Source organism: Stegastes partitus, unplaced genomic scaffold, assembly GCF_000690725.1.
Source record: "Stegastes partitus isolate 25-593 unplaced genomic scaffold, Stegastes_partitus-1.0.2 Scaffold55, whole genome shotgun sequence".
Taxonomy (NCBI): Eukaryota; Metazoa; Chordata; class Actinopteri; family Pomacentridae; genus Stegastes; species Stegastes partitus.
In genome coordinates this window covers 543,281-559,526 of record NW_007577786.1, presented here as the reverse complement: position 1 = coordinate 559,526, position 16,246 = coordinate 543,281, and the positions used below count along the sequence as shown (strand labels likewise).

Here is a 16,246-nt window from a genome sequence, read left to right as displayed (position 1 = left end):
TCTATTCAGGACTTTTGGGGTCTTTTGGACCCCAGGCCATTTGGTTTAGGTGACAAGTATTGCTTTTTTATTTTTGAAGATTTTTTTTCTATATATATATAAAAAAAAAAGGAACATTTGTCATGCGTTTGGAACCAAAAATACATCAACTTATCAGAAAATGTATCTAACATAGTATAAAAGTCTATAATGAATACCAACAAATATTTTGCAGATATTCTTTCTTGGGGTCCAATGGACCCTGAAAGACCTACGTATGGCAACATGAAAGTCCTGAATAGGGTTAAAACAATGTCAGGGGTGTAAAATACTAATAGAAAGAACAAGATAGATAGATACTTTGAAAATCCCAAGGGAAAGTCATGCATTTTTAACTTAACAGTCAAGATAAAACACAGTCATACAGAAAAATAGAATGTAATGCTGAAGAGTGCAATGCAGTGAAAATATTGTGGTATGCATACAGCAGAGAGGTAATCAGCACATACTAGTACTGAGTAGACTGAATAATACTGTAGTGCAAAAAATAAGATATCTTAAAGTGATCCTGTGCAGAACCCTTATAGTGCAAATATATTGTTGTAGATGTACTGAAAATGTCTATCAATGTAAAAGTGAATCCCCCTACTGTTATGGTGAGGCGTTGTCGAGATGAATGGCCAGGAGGACAAAAGATAGTAATGTAAGGAATCAATTTATGTTTGGTGATAACATAAGGCAAAAGATTTTTTTGTTTGTTTGTTTTTTTTGTCTAAAGGAAATTATTTTGCCAAATATTGTTCAGGATACATTATTTCAGTAGGACACATTACTGAAACAAAAAACAAAACAAAACAAGTAAGCAAAAACAGAAAAAACAAAACAAACCCCAAAAAAATTATAATACTGGAAATGTTTTTCCAAGTTTTCACAAGTTTGAGTTCATGATTTTTTTTCTTTTTAAACAAAACACCCCCAAGCTTTTTTTTTATTTATTTATTTATATTTTTTACAATTTTATTACTAAAGCACAGTTTTCAAATTCATAAAAGACTGTTGAATATTAAACAAAACTGGAGCCACTCTGGCTGATAATGAGAATACAAAGTAAAAACTGGAACCAGCTTCCCTGCACACACTCCTCTCCGACAGCTTCCGGGCTTCCCAAAACAAGCGCTCCTACTTTTCTCACTCAAATCCCGCAACGTCTCGCGTTGTTTCGACACAGCTGACCGCTGTCCGCTAGAAGAAATAAACCAGGCTAGGCTAGCAGGTCAGATAGTTAGCAGCCCGGAGAGCAGGGACGCAGTCGGGCTAAACTCGGGAGGACGGCGGAGACCAGACAGCTGCGAGTCTTTCACTTCCAGCAATGCTAACGCCGAGTGCCGCCGCCAGCTAACGTCAGCCCCGTCCCGACACACAGGGACCGAGCTCCATGGAAAACCGACGATAGATAAAAGGCGACATCACCGGGAGAAGGGGTTAGCTTAGTTTCAATGTTATTGTCAATTAAAAAACAGATTTGGTCACGATGTCCTGCTCTGGCAACCTGGTTTGGGATGTAAATAAACGCTTAATTGGATACAACGAGCCGAACACCATCAGGACCAACTATTTAGGTAAGAAGAAAAACAAGCCCGTTTAAAGCTAACGCTGACATGTGTGACAAAAACAGGTATTAATTTAACACCGAGTGTGGCAGATAAACAACCTGCAGACTGTGTTTGTGCTGCTGAATCAGATGAACTGGCAGCATGACTGTGCCTCAGGCCATCAGACTACCTGCTTCATAACACTGAGCTGCAGCTTCTCCCTCTGCACAGTCAGTGTAAACACAGCAGCGACCGCCTCTACATTTAATTTATTCTGTAAAAGAGCAGATCCGGTGCTTTGAAACACTCAATAGATGGGATTATGTGTAATCCTCAACAGAGCAGCTCTCTAGGCTTCGAGGTTATAGATCATATTTATCTCCTCTTCCGAATTATTGTGCAAATGAATTGCAGAATAGATGCAATTTCAGTGCAATCACAAGATTGTGCCATAGATTGTACAGGAAATCAGTCATCAGCACCACCACACACACACACATGTAACTGAAGTATGATTTGGCAGAAGTAATGCACTCAAAGCCCGGATCAATCATGTAATGTGTTTATGAAAGCCAAATGCATTATAAAGTGCTTTCAGTTTTGCAGAAGTCTTTCCAGAGTAGATACGAAACTGTGCAAGACAGTTCTCACAGTATCATCCGTTAAAAGAGGCTCACAGAAACAGATGTGCCACATGGAATTTAGCCATAAACTGTCAAAAGTAGCTGAAGTGGCAGAAATGGAAATGACTGCAGGGAAACATGTTTCATCTGTGCAAATTTTTCTCATTAAAAAACAGAATAATGAAAAACAAAAGCACATAGCGCTTATAACAGCACTGCTATGTATTCAACTTGTCACTAAAGATATTTATTATTTGTTCCATTGCATATAAACAAGAGCATTTATCAATAATATTAGGTCCCTTGAAGGCTCCATTGATTGTTTAAAAGGTGGCTGTACTTAATGGTCCCATGTCCAAGCTGGAAACCACCTTAAAGAACAAAAAACAGTAAATCAGCACAAACAAAAATCAATATTTTACATGAAAATAGTTACAAGAATAGTCGACTAATTGCACAATGCATCAAGCCACTATCTGGAAATACTTTTATATCGTATTTATTTTTGAAATAAATATTCCCACTTGGAACAAAATAGGGCTTCAGCTCTACACTTCACAAGAGTAACGGCTCTCAGCCCCGATGCCTTTTTAAACACATTTGTAGAAAACAAAAACAATCCCAACCACATTTATTTTCCATTCATTAACATATTTGTGTTGCAGCGCTGCACTGTGTCATCGTCGTCTTATCGATAAGAGCACTTGTCCACAGACTGCAGAGCTCTCAGGTGGTCTGCTCAGTGTCTCCGCAGTCAAACCCAACATGCTGATTAGAGGCAACACTTTAAAAAAAAATAGTATACTGCACATTTCTGGAACAAACTCCCAGAAAACTTGTTCATCAGGGATTAAGGCTTTTCTGTTTGGCTGCTGCATTTAATGAATTTAAATTGGGGACAATTTATTCATATCCTGCACTGCACTGGAGCTGCTGATATTTTTACTCTCATGTATAATTTAGATATTTTTTTATGTTATGTTTTATTCTTTGTAAATAATATACCTCTGTATCTTGTTCGTTGAACTTTTTGTTGGCTTGTTTTGCATTCTCACGGATTCTCAGTCTCAGTCTGTAAATGTGGCCGTTTCATGTGGTTAACAGTTTCATTTCTTTTAAATCACGTCTCATATCTACCTTGCGGTTTGGTTAGTCAACCAGGGGAAAGCTGCAAATGGAAAATTCTCAGTTTTACTGTCGACACTGTCATTTATCTTTGTTTTTTGTGAGAGAACAGTGCAGAAAAACAACAGTGACAGAGGGCACGGCCGCTGGCCCACTGAAAGACAGAAAGGTTTCTAATATAGACTTGTGTGTGCAGTGTGTCCTGTCAAACAGTCAGCACCGCACCACACAGTGGTTGAATGAAGATTTATAGGCCCGTAGACATGAGGCAGGTGCCTCGGAGGTTTAGTCAGTGCTGTTTATAGCATGACTGAGATATCGTCAGAGCAGTTATTGTGTACGGGGGACAGGATGCATGCAGAGATGTGGGGGTCACAGCTCCTGCAGGATATATTTAGCTTCAAGAAGGGTGGGAGGTAACAAGTCGGGGTTTACATTCAGCTGAAACATCCACCGAGGTTAAAGGAAAATTCCTCTCTATCGTAGGGTTTATTACCAGTGGATGCTGCTGTACATATTTTGTTTTGTTTGTCACAGTTTTCTGGCTCTTGTAAACAAACAGTTGAAAAAAAATGAATTGATAGTCAAAAAAATTACATTTCACAGCTCATACATCAACGTTCAGCTGCACATCTTTCACAAACATGTTTCAAATCTGTATTTTTTTAAACCCAAAACTTAACACAAATAGTACATTTATTGTCAGGTCTTGAAAATTCAGCTCCATCAAGGAAGACTTTAAAGTGTTTTTTCATTTGATTATTATACACATAAATAATAAACGTGGTATTAAATGTGTTACATTTAAATTGGCCTGACTCTTATAAAACTGGTTCCACTTCTACAGCACATAAAAGACAAGATCCCATTTTAATACAAAATAAGAACAGGTCATTAAAAAGTACTACATTTAATTACAACAATCTTGAACACTGAAGACGGGAACGTTAGTTGCTGGAAAGTTCATCCGAAGAATGTATAGCAACTTAAGCTGACAAATTCCTTTTTTTCCCTAATTGGTCAATGTGTCCATGACGGCCATGGGAGGGTTTTTATTGTTTAACCCTCTGAACCCCAGAACCCGACAAGAGTTACAAAAGACATTTTATCTTTAAGAAATACCCAAAATTACACCATTAAAACAGAAATATTCATCAGATTTCCAACTTTGTAAGAATCCTTGAAGTACTCGTCTGTGACCTGCTGTGGACCAAACCTAAGCTTAAAATGTGATGCTTTATCAAAATTACGTCATTAATTTGAAAAATTAGCAAAAAATTATCCATTTGCTCTAACTCGACTTAAGAAAATGAAGAATTCTGCACTCCTCGTCAGAAGCCGTTAATGACTCGGCGGCGACCAACAGTCACGTGACAATATTTCATAAACTTTTCAGCTGAACTGTGTTTATACAGAACAGACAGGAGACAAGCAGTAAAACCAGTAAAACATCTGTAGTATGTAGAGACATCATTATTTTTCCCAGTATTGGTAGCACCTGTGGGTTCTCTGAAAAATGTTTCACATGTTGATTCAAGTTTTTCTTTTTTTGTAAAATAAGTAATTGAACAAATTCAACTTTTTATGGCATTGTAACTGAGCCACACTGCACAGAAGACATTTCTGAGTTCTCTCTACCTCCATCCATGGTTGTGCTGTTTCCATAGAGGTGCAGGACTTTATATTGCAGTGAAAAAATGAAACGGTGAGGAATAAATATAACAACAAAACAAAAACTGACTGTGAAAAGGGTGCCAGAATGTATTTTTTAAGCTTTAAAAAAAAGTTTTGAAAACTTGTTCTGGTGAACAATCAACAAATCCCAGCATTTCAGAAGGAAGTCACCTTTTCTGATCAGTCCAGTTACGACCACAGCAGCGATATTAGATTCACATCAGGAGCCTTTCATACGTAGCGTGACGGTTCTTGTAGTCGAGGATGTCTCAGAGAAGCTTTGACTGCTATTTACGTGAATCACTTGCAGACTGCTGCAACACCCATAAAACCTGCCAGTGCAAGTCAAAGCTCTCATTTGAATATACGGCACCAAACTTTCACAACTGATTACATTTTGTCAATGTAGAAAAACCACATTCCTACATAGAATGAAAGAAAGCAGCTGTTTAATCCTTACAATTAGAATGTCTTTGCAGTCTAGACCTTTCTACTGGCGGCGACAACTGCAGCCTCCCAGTTCCAGCTGTATTAATATGTAGTTATAGCAGATTTTACATTCTGTACGCAACAAATCAACACATTTCAACATTTCACTACAACAGGAAATTATATATTAATGTGCAAACTGCAGCTTTATACAACACTGCCAGTGAAGTTGAGCAAAAAGCAAACTTTTGTTTTTTAAAATGTACAGAACATTTCACAGTCTAGCTCATAGCGGCTGTGAGCTCGTTGGTTTGTGGGCTTCATGTTTTGCACGGTGGCAGAAATGTGTCAACAGCACACTCAGAGGATGTTGTTTTTCTCAGTTTCTTTAGTCTGCATGATGAATTTTTACCACTTTTACCAACTACAACACAAAAACTGCATAGGCGTGTTGTGCAACATAGATTTAGGACATGTTCTTGAATACTAATATTTTAAATGTAAAGTGCATTAAAAATTGATTAATTTTCTCTCTTTTATACAGAGACACAAATAAAACAATGTACTGTACAGAAAAGTACAAAACAAAGCTTGCTCTTGGGGAATCCATGGATTTGTTGAGTCATGTATATTTTTGTCGTGTCATAACTTTAGTTCAATCTTAGATTAATCTTCATAGATATTAATGCTGTCGGGTTTAGCCTTGTATTTAAGTTATTTTGGTTAGCCCCTGTAATTAATAACACTTGAGGTCTTAGCCGTAATATATAAATATAGACGGGTTAAGTAGTATTTTATATAAGTGTTGTAGGGTTTAAATCATAAATCTGTAAATTACTCATGTGGCTTCACATCATAAACAACACGACAGGGTCTTAATGCAATATTTAACTTGTTAGGTTAATTTATAACAGCAATCATATTCTTTTATTACTGGAAAGCACTTTGGCCCAATGGATGTTGTTTTAAACGGGCTGTATAAATAATGGTGACTTGACTTTTTCCTCGTTTTAATTTGGCTGCAACATGTATGCAACCAGGGCCCCTGAAGTATAAGTGCTTTACCGTGTATGTTTTATTCAGGTTGTGCACTTATGTAAATTTGTCTGATCGGCCATATCGAGCTTTTAAAATGTATTCCCGCTCACAGTGCACAGCTGTGCATATGTACAAGAGATAAATAGTAATTTTGTTGTGTGCGCTGCTGCATAGATTTACTGCTTTTACAACACATGGACTAATAAATGATAAGATTCCCGTTATTAAATATTGGATTACGCTGACAGAAGCTACGACGCTGTGATGTGGGAACACCTTAGACAGGTTTCTGGTTATTCTTTGTTTACAGAAGGGTTAGGATGGTGAGAAATCAAGACATGGCTGCACAAAAAAAACTGCAAATGGCTGAAAACTGGGATACTAGGATGCATGTAAACACATCACTTACAGTCATCCTCAAATGTGTTCTTCCATTAAAGAAAAGGCAAAATTCACAATAATCACTCAAATAACTAGAAACTGAAAAAAGTAATAATAAATAAAAATTTGCTAAATTATACTTTAGTGAAATAAGACATTGCTTTTGAATCGTGGTTGAAAAGAATAATTAAAAAAAACCAAAACCGTCCTGGACAAATTAGAGCACTTTGCTGATGAGCAGTGGACCAAAATCAAGATAGCTGTCAACAGGTGCAGAAGTCTGATTGAGAGTTACAGAAAACACTTGATTGCAGTGATTGGCTCAAAGTGTTGTTCAAACCACAATTCTAAAACAATGTAGTGTTTTTCATTACATTTTTATTTATTATTACTTTTGTCAATTTCAACTTATGTCAGTGTCTTTAATGGGAGGATATGAATACATTTGAGGACGACTGTAGATCCTTTAATACCAGCAGGTGTCAACAGATATGTGTCACGGTTCTTTGTCATCACTTGGGACGAGTAAAAAGGCATAAATCTGCAAAAATCACAGCTTAAACAAGAGATCGCCCTGAAGCTCCTCCTTTGACAGAATATGAGGATTTAATGAAAGTACAGTTGGTTTGTGTTGCTAGCTAACTTTCACCTCCAGGGTATCTGACATCAGTCCTTCAGGTACAGCACAAAGATGAACAATGATCTTCAATCAAACCTGAATGTCTTACTGATGACACTTGTACACTAAGTGCTGCCGGCTATAAGAAGTGTGAGCTATCAGACTGCTTTTTCTTTATGTATCGTCACGTTGTGGAGCAGCATCGGTGGTGCCGGAGCTTTTGTTTCTGTTGGTGTAAGCAAAGTTTCCACTAAATGAATAATACAGCACAAGCTACGGAAATACTGAATACGAATGTTTAATGTGACATTTTATTCCAGCCTACACTCCTATTGCACTTAACTCAAGTGAAGATGGATGCATGGCGAGGATGGAGCATGAAGCATAAAAACTCTATACCCTTTTAAAATGTGCATATTTCTCTTCTCACAGGTAGAAGAGAATTTGTCCAGAGGCTTAAACTTGAAGCGACACTGAATGTACACGATGGCTGCGTAAGTACCCCCACTTTTTTTTTTTTTTTTCCCATTTAAAATCTGCTTCTTCTTTCTTTTCAGTAGTTCAGTTTTTCCCTCAGCCTCAGCCGGCTGGTGAAGCCCCGGGGCAGATCTTTGACTGCAGGTCAGGTGGTTAATGCCTGTGAGAAACCTGAAGCTGACACAACAGTCACACGTCCTGTCACACTATCGGCCAGAACGTCAGTCCGGCCAAAACACCACAACAACCGCAGACCAGGCTGCACAGAGACGCGCTTTTCTCACCAGAAACTACTGATCTAAAATGGTTTTATTGTATTTTATGAATATATTCTTAATTATGGTATAGAGAAGCTAAGAGATTATGTGGAAGCACTCTGTATGTCAGGCATTCATTTTAAAGACAGTTTCAGTTAATATTGATTCATTTTTCATGTAAAAACAATTTGTAATATTATTTTCTGTTGACAGCATCTAAAATCTGCAGCTCTTCTCTTGATGAGTGAATATGAATTATTCTAATATAATATTATATAAGGTGTCCCTTCTGGCGAGATCTACTAGACATTTTTTGTGGCCGAAATTGGTGCACTGCAGCAAGTTTGGTATTGGCATGCATATGGTCTGCTTAATGACAAGAAACTGAGGTACAGAAATGTCAAAGATGCATTCTAAGATAGCCTCGTTGTTGTCTAGTTTGTCCACCACAGAGTATGTTTATTTATCGACTGTAGAAGCCCAGCTCAGTAAAATTATTTGACACTTAAAAGAAACTAACCAACAATGTTTTCTTAAGTAACGTGTTGCATAGCTCATACCTAATATAATTAAGTCTTTATCTCATAGTGACTCTCAGTAGCTGCTGTTACATGTTTTTTTTCATTCTGCTTGAAGATTTTGTGTCAACTGTTGTCATTTCGTTCTAATTTCTTTGTAACATTTAACATCTAACCGCCGTGTGACGCACAAGAACGTCTTGCATTTGTCTCAATCAACATCTGCTTCAGTAGGTCATTAGTTCTTATTTTTCTACTGTCTAGACGTAGAAAAATTTGCAGTTCTTCAGGACTTTGCATTAAAAACAAACTCTCCACTGAGAACCAGTTTAGCGCAGAAGCTGCCATTTTTGGAGATGTACGTCTCCGCACATTTACATCAAGACCAAGGGCATCAGGCGTGCACACACAGAACGCAGCCAGGAAGTAATCCTATTAGACGGCTGCATGGTACAACTTTTCATTTGATCGGTTTATTAAAAAAAAAAAAGGTTTGAACTATCCTCTGCAGCTGATTCACATTTCAGTTAGTGTCGGCCAGTTCATTCTGATCAAGGTGTTTTTAGACGCAGCATTTTTATTCAGTTATCGCTTTAAACTGATGATAATATCAACTGAGATCTCTTTTTTTTCCCATAAGAGACCTGACATTCATAATCAGACAACAAAACAAACGGCAAGCCGACACAATCAGGGCACATCAATACAAACTATTTTCCTTAGTTAATAGTCTATTAACTGGAGAAAATAAACAACAGGTTAATCAATATTCTCTGACCTGAAGGTATATTTATCTGTATACGCTTCAACCTGGGAGTCATATTTTATAGACACTGCAGAGTATTAACTATCCTGTTGCTCTCTGCTAGTAGACATCTGACCGTTTGTCACTGCTGAATGTGCTTGTAGGTAAAAGAAGAAAAAAGGAGGCAGCAGGTTAGAATTGATCTGGGTTCTTGTGGTATCAAAATCTGAAAGATTCTTTTGCACTTTTTGGCTCCGATGTGGGAAATTATTTGGTTTACTGCGCATTTTAAGATGAAAGAATAGTTTTTGAAATTTACATTGACAACATTCACCTTGGAATTTCAGAGGAAGGGACAATGATCATTTGAATTTTTAAGCAGACAGTTAATCAGCAGCTATTGTGGTTACTGATCATTAGATAATTTGTACAGCAAAAATGCCAAATTTTGATGGTTCACAGCTCTTAATTGTTAAGTTTCTATACACAGTGACGTGCAGAGAGATAATATGAATTATATAAAGTTCACTGTCTTTGATTTTGGACTGTTATTCGACCACAACAAGGCATTTGATGATTCTTTATAGCAGAGCTGCAGTGATAAATCAATAACTTCTCAGCTATTAAATTAATTGCCAACTACTTTGATAACCTGTTAATTAGTTTGGTCATTTTCTAAGACTAAAGGGCGACGTTTTCTTATTCCAGCTTTTTAAATTGTGAATATTTTCTGGCTTCTTTACTCCTCTGTCACAGTAAAGTAAATATCTTTGGGTTGTGCCCAAAACAAGACGTTTAAATGCGTCATCTTGGGCTTCAGGGAACACTGATGATCAGTTTGTACCATTTTCTGACATTTTATAGATCAAACAACTCATCAATCAGTCGAGAAAATAATCACCTGATTAATCAACACAGGAAATATTTGTCACTTGCAGCCCTGCTTTGTAGACAGAATGATTAATCCAGGAAGTGGTTGGCAGGTCGATTTATAATAAAAACAATCTTTAGTTACATTTTTATATTTTCCTATAGTGTAGGTGAAGACACAACTGAGCATCTGTTTCTTAGAATATTGCAAGATACACCAACTATAAATGGACAGACTTCCTTATTGCACTTTTTTCTGTAAATAAACTGCAGCTTCTCACTCAGATCAGCTGTGAGGAAGTTTCTGAGTAACAGTGTTCAGCAAAGAGCTGCGAAATTAGTAAAAGCAGAAGTAGTGATGTTGTGTAAGTGATCAAAGAAAGACAGATTAACAGAAGATTCTTTAAAGACTGTGCAGCGTCCGGCCTGTTGAGCTTTCACATTTACATACATATTACACAAGCTGCTCAGACCTGTGTTTAAAATATGGCCTCATAATAAATACATCATCTGAACCTGCGCGTCACTGGCTGTGAATCCTCCGTTAGACGAGAGAGGCAGAATGTGTTATCTGAGTTGAGTTCAGTTTGCAGCACGCAGTAAAAGGACAGACACAGTAAACACTTTGGATCGAGCTCGCCCGGTGTAATATCTCTGATTGAGTCTGTGATGATGAAACCCTGAGCGAAGCTGTAGGTGTTGATGAAATATCGATCCACAGAGTGACAGCGAACCGTGAACCGATGCTCTGTTTTTGATCCACCGTCCAGTTAACTGTGAGCACAGTTTGATAGTGAACTGAAAGTGGAAAATGCCAGATTGTGATGGTTCCCAGGTCCTAAATGTTTGCATCTTTACATAGTGATGCACAAAGAGATCATGCAAAGTATATAGAGTTTAGTGATTTTGGACTGTTATCAGGCCACAACAAGGCGTTTGAAGATGCTTCATAGAAGAGCTGAAGTGATTGATCAATTAGATGTCAACTGTTTCATTATTTGTCAGATATTTTGATAATTGTTTGATAGGTTTGAGTAAATTTCTAAGAAAAAAATTTGACATTTTCCGATTCCAGCTTCCTCAATTTGAATATTTTCTTGTTTCTTCAATTCTCTGTTGTCTGTTACTTAATAGTGGACAATAAAATCAGAATTTTCTTAATGTCAAAGTGCTTTTTGAGCAGCTAAAAACAATACAGCACACATTTACTAAAAACGATTTAGTCTGTGCTCTAAAATGTTCTCCATTTTCAGAATTTTGCACCAGTTTTCTTCTGTAATATTTAAGCTACAACTACTGATTTTTATCATCACTTTTTGGGTTTATTATTTACCAGCTATTTCTGAACTTTCTTGCTTTTTGACCCCTAAAACACCAATCAGTTGATTTTCTTATTTCATACTAGAACAAATTGGAGAGAAAAAAGAGGTGGAGAGAATTGTTGTTTTCCTATTTCCTCCGCTGATAATCATGAACATTCATCTTCCATCGTCTTCTGGGAAACATCCAAGCTGAGAATCACTTGTTTAGTCTATGAAAAATTGTGAAGATTCTTGTCGTTTCTTCCCAGATCACAACCTGACATGTTTGCTGTGTATTTTTGTATAAGCCTCCGATGATATGAGATGAAGAAATTCAGCAAGTCCTCACATTTGAGAAGCTGCAAGCAATGAGGAATTCTGCTTAAATAAATGACGTGCTTTTTAATTTCCTGCCGCTCCACTAATTGATTATTCACTCACTGGACTGAGCTCACATGTAAACCACAAAGTACATAATGTGTCTGTTTTTTTGTCTCCCTTCAGGTCAACACTATATCCTGGAACGACACAGGTGAATACATCCTGTCGGGGTCAGACGACACGTTTTTGGTCATCACCAACCCGTACAACAAAAAGGTAGGTCACAATCAGGGCAGCTTTTATATGAAATTCCACTTTAAATATATCTGCAATCATTTATACAGGAGCGACAAAAGAAGATATCGTGACTTGTGACTACTTGTAGCTTTTTTATTGGGGGAGACAGTTTGCATTAATCGACATCACTGTGGACGTGCCGGTGTTGCATTTCAGTCGTTGTCTCTTTGTCAGGCATTAAATCAGCCGTTACAACAGGGTAGGCAGCAAAGTAAAGCATGTACAGTGCAGACATTTGATATGAGACACCACTGAGCAGACAGTTAGCGCTGGCAGGTAAAACATGACCACATAAAACCCTGATTACATTACAGATGACAGAGATAAAACCAGAAGGGACACTTATAAACACAAACAAAAACCTGGCTGCCTTTCAATCAGGGTTTCAGATCGCATGCAAAGGAATGGTAATAATCAGCGTCTCACACATTTATTTGAAGCGTGTTGAAGAATAGTGAGACTGCCTGTCTAGAGGGTTTTTCATCCCATCTTATACTGGATGTGGTTAATCTGTCCACAAGATTTTCTCAAGTATGAATCTGGGAAATAGGCGCTAGAACACTGTGAAATTTAATAAGATTTTCCCAGCAGGAAACCATATGTAGAGAGCATATAGGAGCGGCAGACGCTTTTTTGTTTTATTATCCAGGAGCTTGAGAGCTCACTCAAATAGACATGATGCAGGTTTTATTATTGTAAAAGTAGCAGGAGACCAAGTTGCAGTGAAAGCATTTCAGAAATATTATCAAAATGACTTTATAGTGGAAAAGAAAAACAGCGAACCAGGCAGCAAAAACACTACTGACAAGTGTGCTCAGTCATCTGAGAGACTCTACAGCGTCTTTTGCTCGAAGTCTTGTTTGAGGTCAGCCAGTGTTCCCACGTTATGAGGTCTGAAATCAATACTGGTTTCCTTGAAACTAATTAAACTGAGAAGCAGCACTGCAGTGGCTAAAACCAGCAAAATAATCACATTATGTGTTCATGATTTTGATGATGTTTTCAAGCAAAAACACACCAGCAGTTTTGTGCGTTTGTTAAATACCAGGACTGCTGCAGGACACAATAATAAAATGACTGCAGGATGAAAATGTTTTATACGTTTAAGTGAATTTAAGTGTGTGTTTAGGTGTAATGCGATCCAAAAAAAGTTGCACATTTTGGGAAATTTGCTTTTTTGCTTTCTCTTGCGTCTTATACGAGGTGTGTCAGAAAAGTTCCAGGACTGGTGTCACAAAAGATATATTTCAAATCCAAACTACAAACTACAAGTTTTCCCCTTCCAAGTAATCCCTCTGGAGTTTAACCCACATTCCCAGCCTTCTCTGTCACACCGCCATGCACTCCTGGAAGGATTCTTCCAGGATCCTCCGCAGCTCCATCGTCACAGCCATCTTGATGTCGTCCACGTCTTCAAAATGGGTCCCCTTGATGATCCCCTTGAGCTCGGGGAGGAGGAAAAAATCCCACGGAGGCAGGTGGGGTGAGTAGGGAGGTTGCTGCAGCACGGCGATGTTCTTCTCAGCCAGGAACTGTGAGATGCTCAGGGCATTGTGAGCAGGCGTGTTGTCACGGTGAAGCAGTCACGACTTGTCCTGCCACAACTCTCGCCTTTTCTTGCGCACTGAACAAAGCAAATGCTGCAGGATCTCTTTGTAGACGTGCTGGTTGATCGTCTGAAGGGGAAAACTTTGGGGCTTGAAATATATCTTTTGTGACATCAGTCCTGGAAATTTTCTGACACACCTCGTATATTGGTACGATATATTGGTAGTTATCAGCCAATTAGCTTAACTTTGAAAAAAGGCTCCAAACAAGGTAAAACTGCAGCCTGGCAATGCTGAAAGATTACAAATCTCTCTCCAAATTCCAAATTAACATGTCCAAACTTTTATATTTCACTGGTTAAAAAAAAACAAAGTGTAAAAACTGTAATTTTTACACTTGCCTTTCTGTTGAGATTTCTTCTTTCCAGCAGTTGTCATGAGTTTGTTCGTCTCTCCTTCAGGTCAAGAAGTCCATACGTTCAGGTCACCGGGCAAACATCTTCAGCGCAAAGTTCATGCCCCACACCAACGATCAGGAAATCGTCTCGTGCTCCGGAGACGGCATCATCTACTACACCCACACCGAGAAGAGTCCCGAGTACAACAGACAGTGTCAGTTCACCTGCCATTATGGAACAGCTTACGAGGTGCTGAGCAACATCTCACAGCTGCAGTGCTGTGGAAACATCTCATCGTTCTCCTTCTTCTCTGTCTTCTAACCTTTTTGCTTTGTTTCGGCAGATTATGACTGTACCAAATGACCCCTACACGTTCCTGTCCTGTGGGGAGGACGGCACGGTGCGATGGTTTGACCTTCGCATGAAAACTAGCTGCACTAAAGAAGACTGCAAAGATGTACGGTGACAGCTGTGATTATTTTTCTGCTTGCAGTCGGTGATTTATCCTGCTCTAGGAGGGATCGATTGGGGGGATTATCTTTGTTGAGTGAAAAACTGGCAGGTTATTGGGCTTGACCTTAAGTTCTTTAAAAGGTGTAGTGGATAGTACCGCAAGCTCTTTTTTTTTAAAGTAAAAATGGTCTAACTTAATATTTACGAGCCAGAATATTCATTGTTTTTGTGCTCTGTCATTACATTCTCACTAGAACGTTGGTTTTGATGATGTTCTGAGGAGTCCTCCTTCCTTTATGAGCCCTGCTACCTTCACAAACAGCTCTCTGCCTCTGGAGTAATTCAGAAAACAGTTCTCTTGGCGTGAGGCCAGGCGGCTTCTTGTGATGGATGTGTGTTTGTGAGAGAGAGAGAGAAACTGTGCCCTCCTAGATTGTGTTGCAGCTTCTCGTATGTCACGCCCCAGATCAGAACCTGTGACCTTAAAACTGTCAGAATCGTTTTAGCAGACGTGTCACCGCCACCCCCCCACCCCCAACTCGTAATCCTTCAACCTGTTGGCATTACGAGTGGACTTTCTATCATCTGTCTGAATTGCTCAGATGTAGATATGCAGATGCAGCACGACTGTCCTTGTGTCCCCACTCAGGCGCCAGTTTGTCAGACACACCCAGTTCAAACTAATACAGTCTAATACAGCAAATATGCGATTATAACGAAGGCTGCAGTGTTCCGTTTTTGTGGAAACAGTTGGAGAAGAGGTGTTGATTCATCTGTATGCGGTGTTGGGAGAGTTACTTTTAATGTCGCTACAGATTACAGCGGTGGGTGTCGAAGTTTGAAAGTGATTAGAAATACTTGGCCACAGATTTACAAAAGATAAAAAAAGGAGTCTGCTGCTCGTTCATGCTGCACATTTACGCAGTACGAGCCTGCAGTTTATTCACGGAGATCACGCTGATCTATTTTGCTACTAGCTTATATTAAATGATTCTAAAATAATATTCTAGGCTGTTGTGTTTTTTTGTGTTTTCATTTTTTCATGTTTGGATCAGTCTATTTGAGTGGCATGATTTGTATACTTGAAGCACCTCCAGGGGTTGTGGAGGGGTCCTGAGTCTCTGTCACTGCTTTTTTGTGGATTGAGGCCTGAAAAGTTTGTAATTTGTAACTTGCCTTACGTTATTTTTGCATGTAGCACTGTGAATGAATAGAGCATTCACACATACTACCACCTAAAATAGACTGAAGCTATGACTCACTGTGATGGTGATGTTCTGTCCAGCAAAAAGCATTATTTTCACAACTGGTTTAACAGTTTCATAGAAATTTGCTTTTACTTTTTTAGTTGCAACCAAACCTCTTGAAATTGAAATGGCACCAGAAAGGGCTTTTTTTCCCCCTTTCTTTTAACCTTTTGTATTTTCCTACAGCGTGATATAGAAAACACATAAATGCTGCACAGAGCGGCTGAAAGGTTGCAGTTCTCAAACAGTTGATTGAAAGTTTCCAGACATTCAGATGTGCAGTTGAATAGAAACAGTTGGACACATCATGCAAAATGTCTTGTCTCCACCTTGTAATTTGTTTGTGCGCTAGACA

General features: G+C 38.5%; 1 protein-coding gene across 4 annotated transcripts in view; it reads left to right on the top strand.

Moving 5' to 3' along the window:
* Positions 1–1,207: 1,207 nt before the first annotated feature.
* Positions 1,208–16,246, top strand: part of dcaf6 (ddb1 and cul4 associated factor 6) — a 36,386-nt gene continuing 21,347 nt past the window's right edge. For all 4 annotated transcript variants that reach the window (XM_008275562.1, XM_008275560.1, XM_008275559.1 and 1 more), the window contains exons 1-5: positions 1,208–1,598; positions 7,893–7,954; positions 12,133–12,225; positions 14,255–14,440; positions 14,535–14,648. In XM_008275562.1, the coding sequence (XP_008273784.1) occupies positions 1,511–1,598; positions 7,893–7,954; positions 12,133–12,225; positions 14,255–14,440; positions 14,535–14,648 (543 nt within the window). In that variant the 5' untranslated portion in view covers positions 1,208–1,510. The remainder of the gene's footprint in view (positions 1,599–7,892; positions 7,955–12,132; positions 12,226–14,254; positions 14,441–14,534; positions 14,649–16,246) is intronic.